This window comes from Meles meles, chromosome 9 (genome assembly GCF_922984935.1).
Source record: "Meles meles chromosome 9, mMelMel3.1 paternal haplotype, whole genome shotgun sequence".
Lineage (NCBI taxonomy): Eukaryota > Metazoa > Chordata > Mammalia > Carnivora > Mustelidae > Meles > Meles meles.
The window spans coordinates 36904798-36931721 of NC_060074.1; the positions used below are offsets into that span (position 1 = coordinate 36904798).

The following is a 26924-nucleotide window of genomic DNA, read 5'->3' on the forward strand; positions in this document are numbered from 1 at the left end:
TACATCTGTATCTTTGGGGTAAATACCCAGCAGTGCAATTGCAGGGTCATAGGGAAGCTCTATTCTTAATTTCTTCAGGAATCTCCACACTGTTCTCCAAAGTGGCTGCACTAACTTGCATTACCACCAACAGTGTAAGAGGGTTCCCCTTTCTCCACATCCTCTGCAACACACGTTGTTTCCTGTCTTGCTAATTTTGGCCATTCTAACTGGTGTCAGGTAGTATCTCAATGTTGTTTTAATTTGAATCTCCCTGATGGCTAGTGATGATGAACATTTTTTCATGTGTCTGATAGCCATTTGTATGTCTTCGTTGGAGAAGTGTCTGTTCATATCTTCTGCCCATTTTTTGATATGATTATCTGTTTTGTGTGTGTTGAGTTTGAGAAGTTCTTTATAGATCCTGGATATAAACCTTTTGTCTGTACTGTCATTTGCAAATATCTTCTCCCATTCCGTGGGTTGCCTTTTTGTTTTGTTGACTGTTTCCTTTGCTGTGCAGAAGCTTTTGATCTTGATGAAGTCCCAAAAGTTCATTTTTGCTTTTGTTTCCTTGGCCTTTGGAGACATATCTTGAAAGAAGTTGCTGTGGCTGATATCGAAGAGGTTACTGCCTATGTTCTCCTTTAGGATTCTGATAGATTCCTGTCTCACGTTGAGGTCTTTTATCCATTTCGAGTTTATCTTTGTGTACGGTGTAAGAGAATGGTCGAGTTTCATTCTTCTACATATCGCTGTCCAGTTTTCCCAGCACCATTTATTGAAGAGACTGTCTTTTTTCCATTGAATATTTTTTCCTGTTTTGTCGAAGATTATTTGACCATAGAGTTGAGGGTCCATATCTGGGCTCTCCACTCTATTCCACTGGTCTATGTGTCTGTTTTTATGCCAGTACCACGCTGTCTTGGTGATCACAGCTTTGTAGTAAAGCTTGAAATCGGGTAACGTGATGCCACCAGTTTTGTTTTTGTTTTTCAACATTTCCTTAGCAATTCGGGGTCTCTTCTGATTCCATACAAATTTTAGGATTATTTGCTCCAGCTCTTTGAAAAATATCGGTGGAATTTTGATCGGAATGGCATTAAAAGTATAGATTGCTCTAGGCAGTATAGACATTTTAACAATGTTTATTCTTCCAATCCAAGAGCATGGAACAGTCTTCCATCTTTTTGTGTCTTCTTCAATTTCTTTCATGAGTGTTCTGTAGTTCCTTGAGTACAGGTCCTTTACCTCTTTGGTTAGGTTTATTCCCAGGTATCTTATGGTTCTTGGTGCTATAGTAAATGGAATCGATTCTCTAATTTGCCTTTCTGTATTTTCATTGTTAGTGTATAAAAAAGCCACTGATTTCTGTACATTGACTTTGTATCCTGCCACGTTACTGAATTGCTGTATGAGTTCTAGTAGTTTGGGGGTGGAGTCTTTGGGGTTTTCCATATAAAGAATCATGTCATCTGCGAAGAGAGAGAGTTTGACTTCTTCCTTGCCAATTTGGATACCTTTTATTTCTCTTTGTTGTCTGATTGCCGTTGCTAGAACTTCTAATACTATGTTGAACAAGAGTGGTGAGAGTGGGCATCCTTATTGTGTTCCTGATCTCAACGGGAAGGCTGCAAGCTTTTTCCCATTGAGGATGATATTTGCTGTGGGTCTTTCATAGATAGATTTTATGAAGTTCATGAATGTTCCCTCCATCCCTATACTTTGAAGCGTTTTCATCAGGAACAGATGCTGGATTTTGTCAAATGCTTTTTCTGCATCAATTGAGAGGACCATGTGGTTCTTCTCTCTTCTCTTACTGATTTGTTCTATCACATTGATTGATTTGCGAATGTTGAACCAACCTTGCAACCCAGGGATGAATCCCACCTGGTCATGGTGGATAATCTTTTGAATGTGCTGCTGGATCCTGTTTGCTAGGATCTTGTTGAGAATCTTTGCATCCATATTCATCAGTGATATTGGTCTGAAATTCTCCTTTTTGGTAGGGTCTTTGCCTGGTTTGGGGATCAGGATAATGCTGGCTTCATAAAAAGAGTCTGGAAGTTTTCCTTCTGCTTCAATGTTTTGGAACAGCTTCAGGAGAATTGGTGTTATTTCTTCTTTGAAAGTTTGGTAGAATTCCCCAGGGAATCCATCAGGTCCTGGGCTCTTGTTTTTTGGGAGGTTTTTGATCACTGCTTCAATCTCGTTACTAGATATCGGTCTATTCAGGTTGTCAATTTCTTCCTGGTTCAATTTTGGGAGTTTGTAGTTTTCCAGGAATGCATCCATTTCATCTAGGTTGCTTAGCTTATTGGCATATAACTGTTGGTAATAATTTCTGATAATTGCTTCTATTTCCTTGGTGTTATTTGTGATCTCTCCCTTTTCATTCATAATTTTATTAATTTGGGCTTTCTCTCTTTTCTTTTGGATTAGTGTGGCCAATGGTTTATCGATCTTATTGATTCTTTCAAAAAACCAGCTTCTAGTTTCATTGATACGTTCTACTGTATCTCTCGTTTCTACCTCATTGATCTCTACTCTAATCTTGATTATTTCCCTTCTTGCATGTGGAGTTGGTTTGATTTGTTGTTGATTCTCCAGTTCTTTAAGGTGTAGAGACAGCTGGTGTATTCTGGATTTTTCAATTTTTTTGAGGGAGGCTTGGATGGCTATGTATTTCCCCCTTAGAACCGCCTTTGCTGTATCCCATAGGTTTTGGACCAAAGTGTCTTCATTCTCATTGGTTTCCATGAATTGTTTAAGTTCTTCTTTGATCTCCTGGTTGATCCAAGCATTCTTAAGCAAGGTGGTCTTTAGCTTCCAGGTGTTTGAGTTCCTTCTGAACTTTTCCTTGTGATTGAGTTCCAGTTTCAAAGCATTGTGATCTGAGAATATGCAGGGAATAATGTCAGTCTTTTGGTTTCGGTTGAGTCCTGCTTTGTGACCCAGTATGTGGTCTATTCTGGAGAAGGTTCCATGTGCACTTGAGAAGAATGAGTATTCTGTTGTTTTAGGGTGGAATGTTCTGTATATGTCGATGAGGTCCATCTGGTCCAATGTTTCATTCAATGCTCTTATTTCTTTATTAATTTTTTACTTCGATGATCTGTCTATTTCTGAGAGAGGCTATTAAGATCTCCTACTATTATTGTATTCATATCAATATGACTCTTTATTTTGATTAATAGTTTTCTTATGTAATTGGGTGCTCCCATATTGGGGGCATAGATATTCACAATTGTTAGATCATCTTGGCGGATAGTCCCTTTAAGAATTATGTAGTGTCCTTCTGTATCTCTGACTACAGTCTTTAGTTTAAAATCTAATTTATCTGATATGAGAATCGCTACCCCAGCCTTCTTTTGAGGCCCATTGGCATGAAAGATGCTTCTCCATCCCTTCACTTTCAGTCTGGGTGTATCCTTAGGTTCAAAATGGGTCTCTTGTAGACAACATATGGATGGGTCCTGTCGTTTTATCCAATCTGCAACCCTGTGTCATTTTATGGGCGCATTTAGGCCATTCACATTGAAAGTGATTATTGAGAGATAGGTTTTTATTGACATCATGTTGCCTTTGAAGTCTTTCTGTCTGTAGATTGTTTCTATATTTCTGTTCAATGATATTCTTAGGATTTTTTCTCTTTTAAAAGACCCCCCTTAATATTTCCTGCAGTGTCGGCTTGGTGGTTGCAGTCTTTTAAGCCTTGCCGGTCTTGGAAACTCTTTATCTCTCCATCCATTTTAAATGTCAGTCTTGCTGGATAGAGTATTCTTGGTTGCATGTTCTTCTCATTTAGTACTCTGAATATATTTTGCCAGCCCTTCCTGGCTTGCCAGGTCTCTGTGGAAAGGTCTGACATTATTCTAATGGGCTTTCTTCTGTACGTAAGGAGCTTTTTTGTCCTAGCTGCTTTTAAGAGGGTCTCTCTTGAAACATAATTCCTCATTCTAACTATAAGGTGTCGTGAGGACTTTCGAGAATCTAAAATCTTGGGAGGAAATCTCTCTGCCTCTAGTACATGAACGTTGTTTCCATTCGTGAGATTGGGAAAATTTTCATAGACAACTTCTTCCACTATATCTTCTAGACTTCTTTCTTTTTCCTCCCCTTCAGGGATTCCAATAATTCTGACGTTGGAACGTTTCATGGCATCGTTTATTTCCCTGATTCTGTTTTCGTGGCTTCTGAGCTCTTTGTTCCAGGCTTCCTCCTGATCCTTTCTCTCTATCTGTTTGTCCTCCAGATCACTAATTCTATCTTCTGTCTCAGTTACCCTAGCTTTTAGAGAATTTAGATTAGATTGGAACTCATTGAGAGCATTTTGAACATCATCCCTGGTGGCTTTCAGTTCTGCCCTAACATTGTGAACATCATCCTTGGTGGCTTTCAGTTCTGCCCTAATCAATTCTGTTTGGTCATCCATGGCTTTCTCCAACCTAGCTATTGCCTGGATAATTGTTAGTCTGAATTCCTTTTCTGACATATTGTCTATGTCGATAGCCATTAGCTCTGTTGCAGAAGGCCCATCCTTTGTATTTTTCTTCTGTTGGGTATTCCTCCTCCTAGTCATTTTGGAAAGAGATGACTAAACAGATGCAGCTGGACTTATCGATTGTGGTGCAGTCAAGGTGCACCCTGGAACGCTTCTGTGCAATCAGGGTTCCCCACCCAAATGAGAGAGAAAAGAAAAGAAAAAGAAATAGAGAAGAAGAAAGAAAAAAAGGGAAAAGAAAAAAGGAAAAAAAAAAGAGAGAGAGAGAGAGATAGGAAAAAAAGGGAAGATAAAAGAGAAGGCTCAGCCCAAATGGGCCACAAGGTAAGATTTATGAAGTATACAAACAAAAACAGACAAACAAAAAGACTGATAAAAGTATATGACAAGAGAAAAAAATATATATATAAGCAAAAAAAAGGGAAGAACCTCATCAGAAAGAACCCCAAGTATAAGATTTATATATTATCAGGACAAACACAAATTCACAGAAACACTGACAGAAGGAAAAATTGGGAGAGTGGTTATAAATTCTCAGTGTGGGTGAGGAAGGTTATTTTGATTCTTCCTGAAGGTATCTTGATGTTTTTGTTAAGGGACTTAACTTTCCTAAGTTACAGGGGATTAGAAACTGGTTTGCCTATAGTGGTAGATTGATTGGGGAAAGGGGATTACCTTGAAGTTTAACTCTATATGTATAGTAGAAAATAAAAATTAAAAAAGAATAAACTAGACTAAACTAAGTTAAAATTAAAAAAGAATTAAAAAAATAGAAAAGTAAAAGAAAAACACGGGTGTATGTATCAAAAAGTTCAGGTTAGAAGGCTATTAAAGAATTTGATGTACTGGACATCTCAGTGTGGTGGTAAATAGGTTAAAAAATTATCTGTATGTATAAAAAAAAAGAACCAGAATATTGGTAAGGAGTTAAAAATAAAAGTTGTATTTATGAAGTAGTGGTGGTTGTTCTCTTGTAGTCTTTTTTTTTTTTTTCTTCCTTCCTGGTTGGTTTTCTGGGGGAGGGGCCTGCCACGTGGGTTTTCAGACAATGATGTTCCATGAGTTAGGTCCTCCCGCTCCCCTCAAGGGGGTGAGCTCTGAGGAAACTGTTTTTTTCAGCCTTTTGTTCTCTGGGGGTTTTTATGTTCTTTCATCTGCTTTCTCTCGCCTTGACAGCTTTTGATGGTTTTTGGAGGTTTAGAGGAGAGCAAACAGCACCCCAACCTCCCTCTCAGAGAGAAGCCTCAGAATGTTTTGCAAAAGCTGCTGGCAGAGTCGGTTCGGAGTCACTGTCCCTGGGGATGTAGGAGCTCCTCGTTGTACCCAAAACCAGGGCAGCAGTGGCTGTCTAGGCAGCTCCAGACCGCCAGAGAGGTTCGGAGCAGAGATCGCACACTGAGGTTTTCCCACTGTCCCGGGCTGGGAATGTCTGGTTTTTCCGGATGCCAGAGCTCCAGGCTAGCGCCTATGAGCACCTATCCCAAGGGAGGGTGTGGGACGCATGCGTTTCAGGATTGCCGTCTGGCCAGGCTCCCAGCCCCTCACGGGAGCCAGACCCCACTCGTTCTCGCGCGCGCTGGTGTTCAGGCGCACTGGCGGCTCAGGGACGGAGACCTGATTTCTCCGCCGCACTCTCTCTGGCTCAGCACCAGGGGAGGCTGTCCTGGGTCCGGGGACTTAGGTCCCTGACCCTAATCGCCCAGGTTCCCACTATTACCCCCCTCGATCCTTTGCTCTTTGTTTTTTGAGTACTTTCAACCAGACTCCAAGTTAATGCTGGTCCCCAGACGCAGAGCACTCTCGTGTTGGGGTATTACTTTCCAATCGGTCACCTCTGGTGGCTCCCTCCCCCTTTTGTTTATCTTCTGATATCAGTCTGAAGCTCCCAGTCTGCTTTACCTGCCACTGGCGTCTTCTGCTCCTGTAGAGATCCAGACGTGTATAATTCTGATCTCAGGCTGATTTCATGGGTGGTCGGAGTTCTTTGGTAGGTAATCAGCTCACTTTAGGGTACAGGTTGAAATGGTGCCTCACCCTACTTCCCCGCCATCTTGACTCCCCCCTACACATGTAATTTTTAATAAATCTATCTATAGGTGTCATTTTTTTCCTGTTCTGTCCCACTGATGTATCTGTGTATTCAGGCTCCAGAATGATGCTCACGCACTGTGCCTCTCACTGTGCCAGATGCTGGGGCTGGACTATGCTAAGCAATGACTCCTGGCCCTGGGGTGCTTACACTCTGAGGAGGGAGACAAGCAAGTAAATGAGAAATACTCTGTAACGTGGTAAGTGCTATGGCTGACAGCAGCCTGAGGTATTACAGAAATGTACAAAGACCTAATCCAGGTTGTTTTTTTGTTTTTGGTGGGGGAGGTGGTGGTGGTGCCAGGGTCATAGAAAGCTCATGGAGGAAGTGACACTTAAGACCAAGTCAAGAAGAGTTAAGGCAACTGCTGGGAAGAGGGTGTGTCAGGGGACATGGCAGGGATGGGATCTATTTCAGGTGAGGCAACAATGTGTGCAAAGGTCAGAGGTGAAAAGCAGTATGACTGGTGGGGAGAGCCCGAGTTGGGTGTAGCTGTGGACTTGAGGGTGTGGGTGTCACATGAGGAGATGGGGCCAAGAAGTGAGCAAAGTCCAGGCCAGGGAAGACCTCATGCAAGTGTGTGGACATTGTGTTCCATACTGTGAAAGATTCCTTGAAGGATTTTAGTCGGGAAGTGACGTACTTCAGGGAAAGTACCAGTCTGGCAGCATAAGGAGGATGGGTGCAGGGAGACAAGTCCAGAGGCAGAAAAACAGACAAGAAGCTGTGGTTGTGGTCTGGGTGCTGATGAAGGGGGCTTGAACTGCATGCTATGGGTTTGAGAGAAAATTTGAGAAATTTTAAATGTCAAATGGAGAAGCAAATGGACTTCAGGAGAATTCAAGAGTCCCAGGCGAGCTACCTGGGACAGGTTGGGGAGCTGGTGAAATGGATCATGGATCATGGATCATGGGGTCACCCACCGAGTCAGCGATATTGATGGTGGCAGCTGATGCTGCCAGCAAGTCTCCTCCTGATTGGTCCTCAACAATGGTTTAGAAGGAAGGTATGAAAATCACCCCCACTGTTTGGGAAATTGAGGTTGTTAGGGGACATCTCTCAGACTCTACATAGTGGAGCCCAGATCAAATCCAGTCTGCTGGACACCCTGCTGACTTTCTCTGCTCCCAGAAAGTGCCATAGAGAAGGAGTGAAGGTGAGAGCAAGGTTTGCTTATCTTTGTGGCCTTCCAGAACCTGGCACATGATTCACACTGGAGGCCTCCCTCTTGCTGTGACTGTAATTGAAAATCTGCTCCCTGGGAAATGGGACCTTAGGGATTCTGCATTCATGCTAACCACATGTATCTTCCCTCCTGCACAGTCTTTAACAGGTGGGAGGTGGAGCCATGTTTGTGTTTGTGGACCATTTATTAAACTGTCAAACGCTTGTAAAGTAAGAAGGAGGGTTGGGACTAGGGGAAGCTGAGTCAGGCAAGTACATCATCCAACACTGTCTTTCAGTAAAATTTTCATACTGTTATGATCATGGACTTTTGCACCAATTTTAATTTTTAAAAATATTGTATTAAAAACTCTTGATGACTTGGTTTTTGGTGCTACCTTAAATTTTTGGTGCCACCTTAAATTTTCACCCCAGGTAAGTGCTTCATTCACCCTATATGACGTCTGGCCCTGGGAGAAAGCATTATGTGGAGCCAAATATTCCCCACCACTGTTGTTTCTATGCAGATATAAACATAGATTTTCTTTTTTTTTTAATATTTTATTTATTTGGCAGAGAGAAATCACAACTAGGCAGAGAGGCAGGCAGAGAGAGAGGAGGAAGCAGGCTCCCTGCGGAGCAGAGAGCCTGATGCGGGGCTCGATCCCAGGACCCTGGGATCATGACCTGAGCCGAAGGCAGAGGCTTTAACCCACTGAGCCACCCAGGCGCCCCAAACATAGATTTTCTACATGGAATAATATTCCTATTCAAATTGTGTTCTCAGACTGTGACTGGGTATCAGTAATCCCAAGAACTTGTAAATAAATAGGAAAGCCATCCTAATACTAACAATGGCTTTTACTGAGTAGGTCCCAAGCTCTCTTAAGTATTTATAGGTATTATTACTTTTACATTCCACAATAACCCTCTGCTAGAGGTATTATTTTTTCATCAGGAAACTGAGATAAAGAAGGATCTGATCATACCTCTGGAGGTGAAGGGAGGAAGCAGGATGATCCCAGACTGCATGCTACAGCCCCCACTCCTTTCTCCTGTCTACCTGTTCCCATCTGGTTTCCCATTCAAGACCCAGCTTGAGTTCTACCTGCTTCATAAGCTTTCCTTCTTCGCGACTTAATTGGAGTTAATTAGCCCCTCCATGAACTCTTGCAAGTCTTAATATTCACTTGGAACTTAAACATCCCACACTTGGAGTCAACTCCTATTTTGTTGGACCATTATTTTAAAGCTTTTTCCCCCTGAATTTACCCAATTATATTTTCTCCTATCTCTGATCAGTTGGAGTTAATTAGAAGTACATTTCTTTCCATTGCCCATGTGGCCTGGCATGTGAAATGGGTTCAACAGATATTTGTTAATGTGGTTTGCTTTGCTGAAGTGTTTATCATTCCAAGTAGAACTATAAGTAGGAAGTTAATTGATAGATGCGCTGCATAGTATCCTCTGTTTAGAACAACCACACCTGGTTATTTTTAACTGGCATTATCCATTCGAACCATGCTTTAGGTAGGAATTTGTGTTACAGACTAATGGGTCACACATTTGAATCCTATGAGGCTTCCAATGACCTGGTTGTACAGGTTGGAGTTGGAATTGTTTTCTATCCCAAAGGGATGGAGATGAGCTGACCATCCCATATGCATTCAGTTAATCTGAATGTAGTCACCCTTTGAATGAGATCTGATCAATGTCCAATGTTATTTTTTCAAAATCTTGGTAAAAGTTCAAGTGACACAAAGTACCCATCAGATGGTATCTGTAGGAGTCTAGTTTAGTCTTTGGGATTCCCACACTCTTACAATGGAAGGCATCATTGTTAAGATTAATATTATGGTTTAAGGTCTACAGGTGATCTTGATGTGCTCTGAGTTCTTATTTCTTTAGTCTTTAACTCTCTTTTCCCAGTTTTTTTAAAATTTAATTTTTAGAAAAATTTTTTAATAAACATATAATGAATTTTTATCCCCAGGGGTCTTTTCCCAGTTTAACCAATCGTTTCCATCATCTCTTTGGCTCTGTGAAGTATCCTTAAAAGACATCCTTTTGCCACATCCACTGACATCTGTTCTTTCCTCTAGGGTACTGTGCAGAACCTTTCTGTACTTTAAGAAGGAAAGAGAAACAAACTATTTCTTTTTTAAATGTAAGGGTTCTTGGGGTGCCTGAGTGGTTCAGTCGGCTCGGCATCTGACTCTTGATTTTTGGCTCAGGTCATGATCTCAGGGTCGTGAGATTGAGCTCCATGTCAGCCTCTGCACTGGGTGTGGAACCTGCTTAGGATTCTCTGTCTCCTTCTCCCTCTGCCCCTCCTCCCAAAAGCCCCCTCAAAGAAAAGAAAAGAAAAGAAAAAAGGGGAGGAGAAGAGAGGAGAGAAGAGAAGAGAAGAGAGAAGAGAAAAGAAAAAGAAAGGAAAGAAAGGGTTCTTCCATCCTTTCACTAACAAAAAGTAAGGGAAACACAGTTAAATATTCAAGATAAAAACAAATAATTCAATTTCCTTTACAGACAATAAGTTACTTTACCTGCTGTTAATCCATTCCCTAGCAGTTTAATTAGGAGCAGAGCCTCTGAATGATGATTTCAACTCTACCACGATTCAGTTACTGTCTTATTCCTTATTTGAATATCTGGCTTGAAGGATAGCTTGGAGATCAAGGGGCACCGGTGAAGAATTTCCCTATACTTTTTCACCTTGGCATTCCACAAATACACTTTGAGCACATGTATTATATGTAGAAATTTACATTTTAGCCTAATTGTAGGGAGGATTGGTACAAAAACTGGGGACAGTAGCAAGTATGTAGCCGGAAGGGGTAAAGTTGTCTTGCTTATTCAGCTAGAATAAGTAGTTGGAAAAGCATATAGATAATCACAAATATCTATCAATTCTGCTTCCGTGATGCCTCGTACACTTAGGTAATGACTGTTCCATATGAACTTCAACTCGACTGGTCTGGGATGCTGACGTGTCTGGTTAGATCTCCAGAAATGGTGAAGTGAGACTGTCTAGGGTTACTTGAGATGAAGACTGAGGGGCATCTTAATGAAAACAAAAGCAAGTAGGGTCCTTTGAAGGGAAAAGAGTCAGGCAACGGTGCTCAGTTCTAGGACGATGACCCAGTTACTAGAGGTCTTTTCAGTGGTTTATGTCGGGGACCAAGAGCTATTGGTCTTGGGCCTGAGGCATGTGGAAAAAAGTCAAGGAGCAATATTCCCAGACAGACATGGAGAGTCTGGGGTGCGGTATCAGGTGGGGGAGGACATTCTCTCCATGGCAGCAGAGCGACTTCAGGGCAGAGTGACACGGGTGCAGATGTGGCCGGGAAGGTCGGCACTGGTAGCAGCCACAGCACAGGGCGGTGTCTGGTGACAGTGTGGGCTCCATCATGGTGTGGCTTTGGCTTAGGATCTGCAGCCCTTAGGCAGCTGGTGGCAGCCACCACGTACTGTGATGGCTTTTCCTGCTTGCAAGGGCTCAGAGTTGTATCACTGCCGGTCCTGAGGGACTGGCCAGGGGAGAATGGGATGCTTCACAGGACCACTGAGTGTGCTACATTCCTGAGCACATTGACACCTCTTGAGGACCCCCCGGGATCATGGTTGTTGGGGCAGGAGGCCTCTGAAGAGGGTGAGAGGATGGACCTACATGGCACCCAATGATGGGCAAAATTCAGTTAATCAGTTAATTGATCGACACATTGAACAATAATTACTGACCACTTACTAAGGGACTAAGTAGCTGATCTAGTAAAACACTGTTACTGTTAATGTGATACTGTCTTCTTCTTTACTCTGATAGAGTTCCCTGGGGAATGTTCTGTGCCCCGCTTACCACTTGTTCCTTCCCTCTCTGTCCCCGTCTCTAGACCACTGAGGTTATCTGGCCAACGCTGTTGCAAAGCCTTTTAACTGGTCCCAACTTTGGGGGTCTCACCTTCCCAAGTTCTGTGGTCGGTCATCTTCCAGAAACATGAATCCTGGGTCCCATGGACCGCACACCCCTAGTGCTTCTGGACCAGCTTCCCCTTGTTCTCTGGCCAGAAGCAGAGTGTTCCTATGAACACTTCCATAAACCAAAGAAGCATAAAGCCGAAGAAGAAGCAATTAGTATTACTTTATCTGGAAAAATTTTTGAGGATTCCCAGACTCCCAAAGCACCTCTCTTCAGCTTTTCTGCAACCTTAGGATACATATTGCCAACAGATGCACACAATCAATGGGGATAAAGCACAAATGCTCGCGGACATAATTAAAAGCTCTGGGCGCTTGATGGTGGGATGCTGAGGGTGCGGTGCTTCCCCGGGAAGGAGCTGGGTGGGGCTGCTCTCCCTGCCTCTGGAACAGCTCTGTAATTTTGGCTTTAATCATAAAAGTGAAAAGCCTCTTCAGATTTCTTTCCATCCGCAAAAACAGGTGCTAACGTAGGTCTTTATAAAAGCAAAGTAGCCTAACATGAACTTTCAAAAAGTGGGGATACCTGTGCCCAGAGATTTCTACCCTTAACTCTACCTATGTTTCCAGGCCTTCCCCTGGGTCCCATCCCATAAGTACCAGCTGCAGGCCCATGGGGGTGCTGCCTGGATCACCCCTCACCTGTTCCCATCTCTAGTCCTTACTGAAGCCCTTCTAGGAAAAGAAGCCTTTCCTGCAATAGATGGTCCCTGTCAGAATTTTCCCAATTCCCCTTCTCCCACATATACCCAGAATCAACAACTTCTTTCTCATACCTCTAAGAAAGTCCACTGATTGGGTTATTCTGGTTCTGGTGCCATGTCTTGGGGTTCCCTTTTTTTTCCTTCTTCTTTCATGCATGCATTTCTCACCAGACTAACAGTCTGGATTCATTTCATGGTGCCCTCACAGTATCCTCAGAATTACCCCCACCAAGACAAGGATAATCCAACAACTACTTAGCTAATTGCATATGCTACCCCCCCAAAGTTGATATGAAAATATTAATGTGCTTTAAGGTAGAAGCTCACAAGCCCTTTAAAATGAGAACAGAGGCACCTTGAAGGTTAGAGAATTGGGGAGAAACATGTAGGAGCTGAAGGCATGAAAGCAGTGCTTCCTCATTGTGTATTTCCCAGGATAGTTATTTTTAAAATTTTTGAATTTATTTTTATTATTTAAGGATTTTTGTTTATTTATTTGACAGAGAAAGAGATCACAAGTAGGTGGAGAGGCAGGCAGAAAGAGAAATGTGGCAACTGAATTCAGGTAGATGTGGAGATGATTTAAAGGTCTGTACAGTGCCAAACCACTCCATTATCTTTCTTTTTCTGGCTCTCTTTTTAAAGATTTTATTTATTTGAGAGAGAATGAATGAGAGAGAGAGAGAGCATGAGTGGGGGGAGGAACAGAGGCAGAGGGAGAAGCAGACACCCCACTGAGCAGGGAGCCCGATGTGGGACTTGATCCTGGGACTCTGGGGTCATGACCTGAGCTAACGGCAGGCGCTTAACCGACTGATCCACCCAGGTGCCCTCCATTATCTTTCTGCTCTGAAAAGTAGGACAGTTGCCTTCATAAAGAAGTCATCTTTAAAACTTTTTTTAATCCAACTATAATTAACATACGATGTTATATGAGGTTCATGTGTACAGTACAATGATTCAACAATCCCATATATTACTCAGTACTCATGACGATAACTGTACTCTTAACCCCCATCATCTATTTCCCCCATCCCCCACCCCCTACCCTCTAGTAACCATCAGTTTGTTTTTTATAGTTTCTACATCAGTCTTGTTTTTTTTTTTTTGTCTGTCTCTTTCTTTGTTTGCTTTGTTCCTTCAATTCCACATATGAGGGAAATCATATTGTATTTGTCTTTCTTTTACTTATTTCACTTAGCATTATCCCCCTTAGATCCAGCCATGTTGTTGCAACTGGCAAGATTTCATTCTTTTTTATGACTGAGTAATATTCTATCACATGTATATACCACATCTTCTCTACCCATTGTATTGATGGGCACTTGGGCTGCTTCCATATCTTGGCTATCATAAATAATGCTGCAGTAAACATAGGAATACACATATCTTTTTAAATTAGTGTTTTTGTAACTACTTGGGTAAATACCCTGTAGTGGACTTACTGAATCAAATGGTAATTCTTAATTTTTTTTTTTTTTTTAATTTTTTTTTTCCCTTTTTATTTATTTTTTTTTTTTTCAGCGTAACAGTATTCATTCTTTTTGCACAACACCCAGTGCTCCATGCAAAACGTGCCCTCCCCATCACCCACCACCTGTTCCCCCAACCTCCCACCCCTGACCCTTCAAAACCCTCAGGTTGTTTTTCAGAGTCCATAGTCTCTTATGGTTCGCCTCCCCTCCCCAATGTCCATAGCCCGGTAATTCTTAATTTTTTAAGGAGTGTCCATACTGTTTTCCACAGTGGCTGGGTCAGCTTGACTTCCCATCAACAGTGCACGAGGATTCCTTTTTTCCCACATCCTTGTCAACACTTATTGTTTCTTGTGTTTTTTATTTTAGCCATTCTTTCAGGTATGAGGTGCTATCTCATTGTAGTTTTATTTACATTTATCTGATGATGAGTGATGTTGAGCATCTTTGCATGTGTCTATTGGCCTTCTGTATCTCTTCTTTGGAAAATTGTCTATTCCTGTTCTCTGCCCATTTTCTAACCAGATTATTTGCTTTCTTAGGTGTTGAGTTGTATAAGTTCTTTATATATTTTGGATATTAACCCCTTACATCATTTGGAAATAGCTTTTCCTATTCAGTAGGTTGTCTTTTTGTTTTGTTGATGGTTTCTTTTGCTGTGTTAAAGATCTTATTTTACTATTGTCCCAATAGTTTAATTTTCCTTTTGTTTCATTTGCCAAAAAAGAAGTATCTGGAAAAATATTTCTAAGGCTGATATCAAAGAGATTAGTGCCTATGTTTTTTTCTAGGACTTTTATGGTTTCAGGTCTGACATTTAGTTCTTTAATTCATTTTGAGTTTACTTTTGTGTATGGTATAGAAAGTGGTCCAATTTCATTTCTTAGCATGATACTGTCCAGTTTTCCAAACACTGTTAAAGATAATGTCTTTTTGCAATTGTATATTCTTGCCTCTTTTATTATAGACTAACTAGCCATAAAAGCATGGGTTTATTTCTGGATACTCTATTCTGTTTTATTGATCCTTGTGTTTGTTTTTGTGCCAGTACCATACTGTTTTGATTATTATAGCTTTGTAGTATACCTTGAAATCTGGAATTGTGATACATCAAGTTTTGCTTTTTTTTTTTTTTTCAAGATGGCTTTGGCTATTCAGAGTCTTTTGTGGTTCTGTAGAAATTTAAGGATTATTCTAGTTCTGTGAAAAATGCTGTTGGTATTTTGATAGGGATTGTATTGAATCTGTTGATTGATTTGGGTAGTATGGACATTTTAACAATGTTGGCTCTTCCAATTCATGAACATGGACTATCTTTCCCTTTGCTTGCGTCATCTTCAATTTCTTTCACCAAAGTTTTATAGTTTTCATAGTACAGGGCTTTACTTCCTTGGTTAAATTTTAAGACTACTTTAACAGTAACTAAAAAGTAATCAGAAGGGTGTTTGGGTGGCTCAGTTGGTTAAACATCTGCCTTCGGCTTGGGTTGTGATTCTGGGGTCCTGAGATCATGTCCCACATTGGGCTGTGCAGGGAGCCTGCTTCTCCCTCTGTCTCTGCCCCCTTCTCTCTCTCTGTCTGTCTGTCTGTCTCTCTCTCATGAATACATAAATAAATTTTAAAAATCTTTAAAAAGTACCCAGAAGAGAGCCCTGTGTTAAATACCTGGACTATAACATTACTCCAAACTCCTTCAACTCAGGGTTATGCAGGGGGCTGACAGGATACCTGGGCTTGCCTCATCTGTGTGCCACTTGGACTGTCCTAGGATGGCTGTTAAGACCACTTTAAAAATATTCTACAACAGTTAGTAGAACTTGACCTGCAGACTGCAGTGATTGCCTTCACTATTTACCTTTAACAGGAAAGAGTGATCTGAATAGGAATGGCTAATTAGAAGCAATCATTTCAAATAAGCATTCCATGGCGGACTGGTCCATAATCACTAGGGATTTAGCAACTGTTGGAAATATACCTTTAGGTTTGTCTTTCTTTTTCTTTTTTAAAGATTTTATTTATTTGAGAGCAAGAGAGAGAGCACAAACGGGGGGGGGAGGGGCAGAGGGAGAGGAAGAAGCAGACTCCCGGCTGAGCAGGGAGCCTGATGTGAGGCTCAGTCCCACAATCTCAGGATCATGACCTGAGTCGAAGGCAGATGCTTAACTGACTGAGCCACCAGGTGCCCTAGGTTTTTCTTTATTTTTAAACAGGCTGATGATAGCAGAAGGCTTCTTGGATTTGGCACATGGCTTGGGAATGTTGTGCTCAGGATGTGCTTCTATCTTCTGGCAGAATGCTAAGGGCACTCTGTCATAACCCCTGATAACACTGGATCCCTTCTCTTCTGAATCAGAGTCTCCTTCTAACTGATGTTACAGGATGAAGAAACACCCAAGGAATGCTGCCTTGGGATGATGAAACAACATGACCTGGGATCACGTTTCCCTTTGATTCTCAAAATGTTTTCTTCTGCCTAAAGAGATGCTTCACCATTTAGTAAATGGTTATAAATGGTATAGGAATGAAAATATCTTGTCCTGGGCTAATAACAACTAAGAAATGTAAAAGTACCCAAGGGAAATTCTGACCCATTCAGATGTCTACCAAAACCCTCCAAACCCCCCACCCCAAAGAAAACAAACCAAAAACTGGATTTCATAGTCACTTCCTGTCCTATTTTTAAAATGAGCTTAAAAAGACAAGTAAAGATAAATTTAGCAAAGTTTACAAGTCAGAAGGACCCATTAAGGAAGTGCATAAAAGGCCATGTGAGATTCAGCCATGGATATTTGCATCAACAACAACAGGGAAGTGGCCTTGAGTCCTCTGTCAATATTCTCCCCGCAGTGTTGGTATATAAGGGGCTCCCCCAGCAGAAGGCGGCATCAGACCTCCCTCACCTCCTGAGTCTCCATCCTCACCTCTCCTGAGTCCTTACTCTCCTGACACCATGGGGTGCTGTGGCTGTGGAAGTTGTGGCGGCTGCGGCGGCTGCGGCGGTGGCTGCGGCGGCTGCGGTGGCTGCGGTGGCTGCGGTGGCGGCTGTGGCAGCTGCACCACCTGCAGATGCTACCGCGTGGGCTGCTGCTCCGCCTGCTGCCCCTGCTGCTGCGGCTGCTGCGGGGGCTGCTGCAGTACCCCCGTGGTCTGCTGCTGCCGCCGCTCCTGTGGCTCATGTGGCTGCGGCTCGTGTGGCTGTGGGAAAGGCTGTTGCCAGCAGAAGTGCTGCTGCAAGAAGCAATGCTGCTGCTAGGGGGTCCATCTGGCCTCTGTCCCTGCGCAAGAGATAATGGGAATATCTTCCATTTCATTCATCTGTCCTACCTGTTGTCTTCTGGTAGTCTGAGAACCCTCTTGGGCTGACTTTGCTCCTGGATTTAAGTTCCTCTTTTTCCTGCTTTGGGTGTTTCCAGTTTTCCTCACTGAAAAGTTTCCAATTAAATAGGACATAGCAAAAACAAGGACATGCAAACTCCAAAAGAAGAGCTGACATCATGGAGTTCCATCAGATAGGATCACGTTATTATTCTTAGATGTATGTGATTATTTCCTTCCCATGTATGTGCTTTTATTTCTACTCCTTTTTTATCTTGTATTTCTATTTGTCAATAACACTTTTTAAAATTTTCTAGTAAAATAAAAACTTTAATCACTAAATATTTCTCTTTGTCTTTATTTTAATTTGACCTTATCCCACCCCCTAGAACATCTCAATCTCACTTAAACATCCCTTAGAAGATGAGAATAGTTTTCTTGCCACTACTGTCCGTTCATTCCAGGTATGAACACCAATGGGACACTTGAAAGAATGATTTATCTATATTCTGAATTCTATTTTGAAATGACAGTTACAGAGAAACACGTGTCCCCCCCCCAAAAGAAAGAAAGAAAGAAGTATCCCTAATTCATTGAGAAATAAGTGTCCCTAATTCATTAAAAAATCCTGTTTTATTCACAAAGAACCAATTCAAACCCATTTTCAGAAATATATCTGCTACCAAAATATGGATGGCTTCATTTGCTTTAGATTCCCATCTATTGTGGCCATTTACTGTTTGTGTCAAGGGCAGAGTTCCACCCCTGCTGTGCAGGCCCTTTCATTTTTTCCCCTATAAACGCAGCCAGCAGTGCCCATTTAGACTTTTGGTATTATTAGTTTAGCTTTCTATCTCCCTAACTACAAAAGGCAATGCCAGCAGGTTGTGCTAAGTGGGTCGGCATTGGTGGACATGAGACTTATCTTCATTCTCTTCTGTTTATATTAATTTAACCTCAATTGGGGTCTTGCTGAGGCTCAAGCTTTCTTTTGACTTTACTTCAAATCTATTTTTTTCCCTTTTTTTTTTTTTTTTAAGCGGGGAGGGACAGAGGCAGAGGAAGCAAGAGAATTTCAAGCAGACTCTATGCTGAGCATGGCACAGGGCTTGATCTCATGACCCTAAGATCATGACCTGAGCCAAAATCAACAGTCAGATGTTTAACTGACTGAGCCACCCAGGCGTCCCTCAGATCTTACTTAATAACTCAAACTATGATGTGTGTTTTTAATAACATTTTTAAAAGATTTTATTTATTTATTTGAGAGAGAAACAGTGAGAGAGAGCATGAGAGGGGAGGTCAGAGGGAGAAGCAGACTCCCCGTGGAGCTGGGAGCCGGATGCGGGACTCGATCCCCAGACAGCAGGATCATGACCTGAGGCGAAGGCAGTTGCTTAACCTACTGAGTCACCCATGCACCCAGTGATGTGTGTGTGTGTGTTTTTTTTTAATATTTTATTTATTTATTTGACAGGGAGAGAGGTCACAAGTAGGCAGAGAGGCAGGTAGAGAGAGAGGGAGAAACAGGCTCCCCACTGAGCAGAGAGCCCGATGCGGGGCTCGATCCCAGGACCCCGAGATCACGACCTGAGCCGAAGGCAGAGGCTTAAACCACTGAGCCACCCAGGCGCCCCGTGATGTGTGTTTTTAAATTGTATTTCGATTTTTTATAGACTCAAGAGCTTAGAGGGGATCTGACTGGTCATTGAATGCGTGTCCTTTTGCCAGACTGTGGTAGTCTATTCCTAATAGGAAAACAGTTTTATGAGCAAGATCTGTTTCCTTTACACCTAGAGCAAACTAGAGTTGACTTAATCCCCTATAGCCGTTATTCACTTGGAAGATACAAACTGAAATACAAATGACATTTTATGATTCAGATCATGAGTAGTACTTAAAAGGATTTAGATCTTTCAGAAGAATCTACTTCTTTCTTTCAGAGAAACTCCTAGATATAAAGGTGGGTTTAAGGTGTTGAAGCCAGTTCAAAGATAGAGTAGATCCTGCCTTAGAGTGGGGTGGGTTGTGTACAAGGAATTGTAATCCAAGGCCAAGTGTGATGCTTGCTGCAGCTGTTTCCAGCAGAGGTGGAGAGATAGTTCTCGAAAACACTCATAGTGGCTTCATAGCACTGAATCTCATGGCTTTCTTGCGAACTCTTCAGTGTATATTCTCTCTGCCTCTTTTGTTCTGTTTTGGACCAGAGCCAGAAAGTGGTAGAGGTCATTGTCCCTGCAATGTGAAGGTCAGCAATTGTTGTCTCTGCATTAATTTTCCTCATCTTTCGCCATAAGGCACACGTTTCTCAGGTGGACCCAGTACTGACAACAAAAAGATGGATCACAATTTAAGGAAAATATTTCTGTAGTTCAACTGAGTTTAGCAAATATTCATTTTTCATTCAAAATTCAAAATTCATTTTTCAATCTGAGGTTTCTGCCTTTGTTTTCAAATCCTTATAGGCCCTGCCTATACATTTCCCAATTATTCAGATAACCTAAATGAAGACCCATATTTTGCAATTAGATTACAGAGAGGAACATTCAAGAACTGAGGTGAAATGCAGGATGTGTGCCTTCCCAGTGCCCTTCCCATGCTTTCCAGTCCCTGTCACCAGAGCCCCCATACATGGATCCTGTGTGATTTTCTTGTGGATTTTGTGATAGCTTCATGTAGTGGGAATTATAGTGTGGACCACGCTCAGGAAGAAGAAGAGAGAGCTAAGTGTGTCGAGGAAAACCAGGAACCACACTGTGTACATGTGCCACATTGTGGATGCAACAGCAGCACATTTCTTTCATTCTGTGTGTCAACTTAGAATTTGAGGAAGCTCATCTCAGACCCTCTCCTCAAACCTTATCTTCTGAATTTCAAGGAGGAAAGGAACACTATCTTTTCAGGGGCTCCCTTTGGAGATTTTACTTGACATGGCTACTCAATTCATATATTGTTTGGTGATTTCATTGCATTTGGTCACTTCAGCCTATGTTTTTCAGGCTCTGCTCTGAGCGACAAGGAAATACTCCATGTGGACTCGTGGTGTTGGAGAAAGAATGTCCTTCTGAAGACAAACCACCAGGGCTTGTCTTCCCTCAACCCCAACTTCACCACCAGACCTAGCTGGGAGACCCCTGCCTCCTTTCTCTCTCAGCTCACTGCCAAACCAACCATGATGGATCAAGAATCTGTAAACCACAGAAAAGAGCCAGGGATCACTATGGGAAATTAATAGAAAGGGTGTTCAGGAACACATTTTATTGTGTGTATGTGTGGGCTCCTTCAGACAATGCTGAGGGGGTGGTATGAAAGTTTCCCAGTTTGATTATTTTGAATCTAATGCTCATCTTCTGACACTACATCTGAAAGTCTATTTTGTAGTTCGTAGTGGCTTACAGACAGACTTCCATGGCCCCTACATGGCTCCAGAAGAACTTCTGGAAGAGCTGCTTGGGAGGGTATGGATGCTTAGTGAGGTGGTGGCTGAATGAAAAGCACTCATGGACTACAGAGCTAATGGGCAAAGAGATGTGAGAGACTCAGGGCTTCCATTTATGTTGCCTGTTGGAGTAATTCTTAGGTATGAGGCCATGACAATCAGGATCAACATGCAGTAGAAAAAGACCCTAGGAGTAGACAAAAAGTGAGCATCATAAGCAATAAGCTTTAAAAGTGACAATGCTCTTAAGTGATCAAATGACTACGCAGGATCTGTATGAATATACATGCACTCAGACTGCTGTTGCTAAGATTCTATCAGAAGAGAGATTTGGGAAGAGTTTAGTTCATGACCTTCAGCTGCTAAGATAAAGGATGTGCCCCTGAGATCTTTGCTTCTTGATAGACCCACAATGGATTAGCCATTTACTAACCCATCTATATCTATTGCAAACAACTTATCTAGCTTTTTTTAAAAAAATATTTTATTTATTTGACAGAGAGAAATCACAACTAGGCAGAGAGGCAGGCAGAGAGAGAGGAGGAAGCAGACTCCCCGCAGAGCAGAGAGCCCGATGCGGGGCTTGATCCCAGGACCCTGAGATCATGACCTGAGCCAAAGGCAGAGGCTTTAACCCACTGAGCCACCCAAGCGCCCCAACTTATCTAGCTTTTGATTCACTGTTGTGTTCACCTATACACTACCTGCCTCATGTTGAGATTGAAATGCATTGTTCCCAAGGGACAGATAGTTTAGAGACTGGCAAAAAAACCAAACCAAAACAAAACAAAACAGGTCTTTGAGGCTGATTTAGTATAATTTATTAAGAAAAGAGTTGTTTTGAATTTACAGAATTGGCAATGCAATGGTAAAAACAGGACATAAATAAACACAAAGGCATTTCCAGAACACAAAACATTAGCTATCTTGATTCATTTTTGTCAAGGGCAATATTTGAAAGTTAATGGACAGAGGAGGCTGCCCATTTACTTCAGTTGGTGTTTATTAAAGGCAAAGAGGATAGAAACCACAGAACATAGGATTCCTACGGGCTGGTGACCAGGTTCAGGTGATGCTTGTGACTTAAAAGGCTGAAAGGAGCCGACAGAAAGGGAGGGGGAAGTCTTACCTACAGCATGGTTACCTGCAGCATCTTCCCCAGAGGCCGGCCAGCTGTCTAGCAGCAGCATTGCTTCTTGCAGCAGCACTTCTGCTGGCAACAGCCCTTCTGCTGGCAACAGCCCTTCCCACAGCCGCAGCCACACGACCCGCAGCCACACGAGCCACAGGAGCGGCGGCAGCAGCAGACCACGGGGGTGCTGCAGCAGCCCCCGCAGCAGCCGCAGCAGCAGGGGCAGCAGGCGGAGCAGCAGCCCACGCGGTAGCATCTGCAGGTGGTGCAGCTGCCACAGCCGCCACCGCAGCCGCCGCAGCCGCCGCAGCCACCGCCGCAGCCACCGCCGCAGCCGCCGCAGCCGCCACAACTTCCACAGCCACAGCACCCCATGGTGTCAGGAGAGAGGACTCAGGAGGGAGTAGAGAGGAGGAAAACTCAGGAGGTGAGAGAGGTCTGATGCCGCCTTCTGCTGGGGGAGCCCTTATATACCAGCACTGGGGGGAAAGCAGGAAGACACATGACAACTTCCTTGTCGCTATTTGGCTCTATTTACAGGAAAGAATCACATCTTCTCTTATTTGCTTCCCTTTTAGATATCTTTGTCTTCATCACGTTTAGTTTATTGTTTAAATAAAACCTTTATTCCAGTTTAACTTTGAAAAAAACCAGAAAGTTCTAGGGAGGCATCCTGGGAACCCGGAGTGTGGTGAAGCTCTCAACAGGAATGGGCTGAATCTCATCTTCCCACAATACCTGTGTCTGGGCCACACCCTGGGCCAGGTGATCTGTGAGCTCTCAGGGGCTGGCATGGTCCCTGAGCTCAAAGAGCTTGCAGTAGGAAGTAATCCTGGGAGCTGGGGATGTGGAAGGCCAGATGCCATCATTGCATTTGTTGACCAGTGAAAATTTCTGGAGCTGGAAACTTCGACTCCTTTCCTCTTCATGTGAAGCATACCAGTGTTCTTTCTCACACCCAGGTTCTAATGACTATTTTAAAACAGAAATAAATCCTCTTAAGAGTCATTTTAGTGATGTAAATGGACGAGGAATTAATTTTTAATTCTTGTTTTTGAATAGATAAGATCAGTTGATGTCTTCGCTAAGGAGTCTGACCTTGGAGATTTTGAAAGAAGGGTGGGAACTTTGAGGGGTGCAGGTACAGAGACCCAGAGATGCAAGGAGGGGCCCGATGTGGTGAGAAAAAGAGTGTGAAATATGGTGAAGTGTGCAGCCGTGGTCCTGGGTGGGATTGGAGGACTAGCGACCAACAAGGAGGTGATAGAAGCATAGACAAGAAAAACAAGAGCATCAGTGGGCTCCTCATCACGTGTGCTGTTGGAGAAGCCCTCTGGCCTCTCAGGGAGTTCTGCAGACCTTCATGGAGATTGTTGGTGGCCAACAGATGCCCCAAACTATGATTTATAACTGGCTTGCTGCCCAGAGCTTATTTTCCCAATCTGATGAGATTCTCCTTCAGGAATCCGAGTGAGAGGAAATGTTGTAAGGTCCCAGAGGCATGTTGGCATTGTTATTCATGATCTCAAACTATTTTTGAGGTTTGTAGACCAAAGCATGCATTTCAACCACCCAGCTGAGATGGGCTAGGTTTGGGGGATACAGTGGGGTAGGAGATATAGGAATAGGTTTGAGAGCTTTTAAGGAGGCACAATCACAGAATTCAGTGGAAGACCAGATATGGGGCTAAGAGAAAGAAGGGATTCAGAGCTTTTTAATGGATTGTCATCTGGATGGAGAAGACACAGTGGAGGAATGTAGCTTTTTTTGGTGGGGCTGGTGATTGGGTTGGGGAGATTATGCCTTGAGCCTGGGGCCTGGGACATGGCAGGAGCATGGAGCATGGAGGAGATTCTAAGTTGGAGGAAGGAATCTGGGAAATGCACATGGGAACTAAAGCCCTGGGTGTGGATGTGAGTACGAAGGGAGAGAGTGTAGCAGGAGAGACAGGAACATCAGGTCAAGATTTTCAATAGACAGCTTACAAGGTTGAGGAAGAAAAGAAGGTCATTTGGTTTAAAAACAGTCCACATCTCTTTGGAAATACAGCTGTGAATGTGTAACGTCACAAGAACTAATATGGCCCATTTAACGAGGTGTAAGTTTCATGAGAGTGATGTGAAAACCATTGGAAAGAAATGGCTTGTTCAATTTAGTTATTCATATGGACTCTACCTCTCTGAAGTTTCTGTTAGAGAGGGGTGGTTTCTGCTGATGATATGGAAAGAAACCCATTGAGGAGAGGCAGAAAAGGAGCGAGCAATAATTAAGCGCTTCTTTGTTCTAAATCTCAAAGGTCTGGGCGCCTGGGCAGCTCAGTTGGTTAAGCATCTGCCTTCAGTTCAGGTCATGATCCCAGAGTCCCGAGATCAAGTCCCGCATCTGGCTCCCAGCTCCATGGGGAGTCTACTTCTCCCTCTGACCTTTCCCCTCTCATGCTCTCTCTCACTCTCTCAAATAAATAAAATCCTTAAAAAATTTTAAAAAAAAATCTCAGCGGTTCATCTGTGTTTCTCTGGAAATGAAGACAACTCCAGAATGTTAGCATCTCTTTGCCTCTAAAATGACTTTAAGAAGAAAAGCTAAAATTAGAAAATGAACTGGGTCAAATATCACCCATAAGAACATAAACAAGGAATAGCCCTGGATGAGCTTCTTGTGGGAACTGCATTGGCAGCAATGAGGAAGGGCTGGGTCATGTGTCCTAGGTCACTCACTCCACCACCTTCCTCCTCAAGATGGTACATAAGGGGCTCCCCCAGCCGAAGGCGGCATCAGACCTCCCTCACCTCCTGAGTCTCCATCCTCACCTCTCCTGAGTCCTTACTCTCCTGACACCATGGGTTGCTGTGGCTGTGGAAGTTGTGGTGGCTGCGGTGGCTGCAGCAGTGGCTGCGGTGGCTGTGGCGGTGGCTGCGGTGGCTGCGGTGGCTGCAGTGGCGGCTGTGGCAGCTGTACCACCTGCAGATGCTACCGGGTCAACTGCTGTCCCTGCTGCACCGGCTGCTGCGGGTGCTGCTGCACTGTCCCCGTGGTCTGCTGCTGCCGCCGCTCCTGTGGCTGCAGCTCCTGTGGCTGTGGCTCATGTGGCCGCGGCTCGTGTGGCTGTGGGAAGGGCTGTTGCCAGCAGAAGTGCTGTTGCCAGCAGAAGTGCTGCTGCAAGAAGCAGTGCTGCTGCTAGTTGGTTGGTGCACAGGTGCTACCAGCACCCATCCACTTGGTAAGACTTCTGCCTTCCTGTTGCTCTTCTGCCACCTGATTGTCCTGAAAAAACCCTTTTCCTGTCTTTGGTGCCTTAAGTCCTTCCAATAGAAGAGTCCCTGAACTCAGAGATATCATCTAATGGAAGAAATATGGATGCAATGGAGCACCAGAGTAATTGCGCAAATTACTAATGAAATCATGATTCCGAATACTTGGTTTGATGGAAATATCCAGTGCCTTGCAGATTTGTCTTTGACCACTTTTTCCTGTCATCATGCATAGTCCTCCCCCACCCTGCCTTTTCTCCTTCCTAGTCATTACATAATAATCTCTAAATTTCCCTAATAAAATAAACACTAGAACCATAAAAGTGTTCTTTTTGTCTTTGTTGTGTTTGAGTGCATGGAATCCTGGTTTATTCTGAAACTTGAGAATTTACCTTTGCACAAAGTTTTTAAAACCCTTGTAGCTGTAGCAGGTTCAAAGCCCCAGCCAGGTCCTTGGCGACCACCATCTCCCTTCAGTGAAACTTCACTTGCCTGCCAGCCTCCTCCCTCCCTTACATCCTGGTGTGCCAACTCCCCGGGAGACACAGTCCCCGTGTACTGATATATGGGCATGGCCCTTCAGCAGGCATTAAACCCTATATGGGCATTCCCATCAGGACCCAAATACAGAATTTAATAATGGGCCCAAGACCATTTGGGCTTTCCATGGGGTCTCTTTTGTGTATCTAGTCAATCTTTCTCTTCTCCTCTTTCTGTTTTTTGGTGTATGCAGTTTTCTTCTTTCAATTGTTTCAGTAGGTAGTCAACATTTGATGATAACAGACATCTGAAACATTTCTAAATTTTTAAAATGCATTCAGTTGTCATAAATTCTGCCAGTGCCTCTGTCTTCTCAACTACATTCAGCAAAAGTAATACATGAAAAGAAGCCCTGGGGAAAGGGGGTTTTCGCTGCTTTTTCAAGGGGGGAATGTCTTTTCTTCCACTGCTTCAATTTCGTCCACAAGAGGATAACCTCTTTTCTTTTTCCTTCCCTTCCCCTTCTTTTCCTGTTCCTTTCTTTCTTCTCCTCCTCCCTCCTTGTCCTTTTCTTTCCTCTAATTATTTTCTACGGTTTTTTTTTTTCAACTGTTGAGATTCTGCTATTTTATTAGCAGTAGAGACCGTAGGCCAAGGAGATTTTGGATCACGATGGTTCAGTATTTTCACACATTGATGCATTTGTCCAAAAAGGGAAGAAGCTCTGCTGGATAACATGTTCAAATGAAATAAATTAACAACATCCCTGGGCTCAAAAACAAGATCTGCATCTCTGTGGACCAAACACAGAACAGAAATGCAGAATGCAAGTCTGCAGCCATGTCCTTGCTGGGATCTGGGTCTGGAAGTGGCCTGCAGACATGTGGAGGGTTGGAATATGATCACAGAGATCAGCTATTCCACACAGAGAGGGGATGATATAGCTAGGCTCACTTGAGATTTGGTGTGAGGGTGGGGCCCCTTCTGTCTTGAAAAAATCCTATGACTCTCTGCTGCCTAGGGTTCTGGCCTGTAAATTGATGTCCACCAGAGACATATGGATATAGTCCCAAGATCACTAATTGACTTAAATCATCCAGAGGCTTGAGAATAATCTATGATATCCCATTACACTATGGGATGAGGCTTGGATGTAGGGCAGGAGAATATAACAGCAAAACTTCTAGACAGGTAAAAGCCAAGGTGAGAGTTGAGGTAAGAAGAGAGAGTGAGAGAAATGAAAGTAGAAACAAAACACTTGGGAAGTTGGCAAAGTTTCAAAAACTCTTTGTAGTAGGAAGCTCTAACATGGTTCCCAGTGATCCCTGCCTCCTACTGTTCATACCCTTGTGAAATCAATCATTGTCCCTGGAGTACATGCTGGATATAGGGATTAAGGGACTAGTGAAGAGACTAC

At 43.1% G+C, this 26924-nt stretch overlaps 1 protein-coding gene and 1 long non-coding RNA gene across 2 annotated transcripts; one reads left to right on the forward strand and one right to left on the reverse strand.

The window, feature by feature from the left end:
• The first annotated feature begins 7310 nt into the window (after window positions 1-7310).
• LOC123950340 lies at window positions 7311-21560 on the forward strand. The gene is made up of 2 exons (XR_006820222.1): window positions 7311-7728; window positions 20205-21560. It is a non-coding gene; the product is annotated as an uncharacterized LOC123950340 (long non-coding RNA).
• Window positions 21561-21821: 261 nt separating this feature from the next.
• LOC123950395 (small cysteine and glycine repeat-containing protein 7) lies at window positions 21822-22151 on the reverse strand. Its single transcript, XM_046018202.1, has one exon. It carries the CDS (start codon window positions 22149-22151, stop codon window positions 21822-21824), a length of 330 nt encoding a protein of 109 aa, XP_045874158.1.
• Between the last annotated feature and the right edge of the window lie 4773 nt (window positions 22152-26924).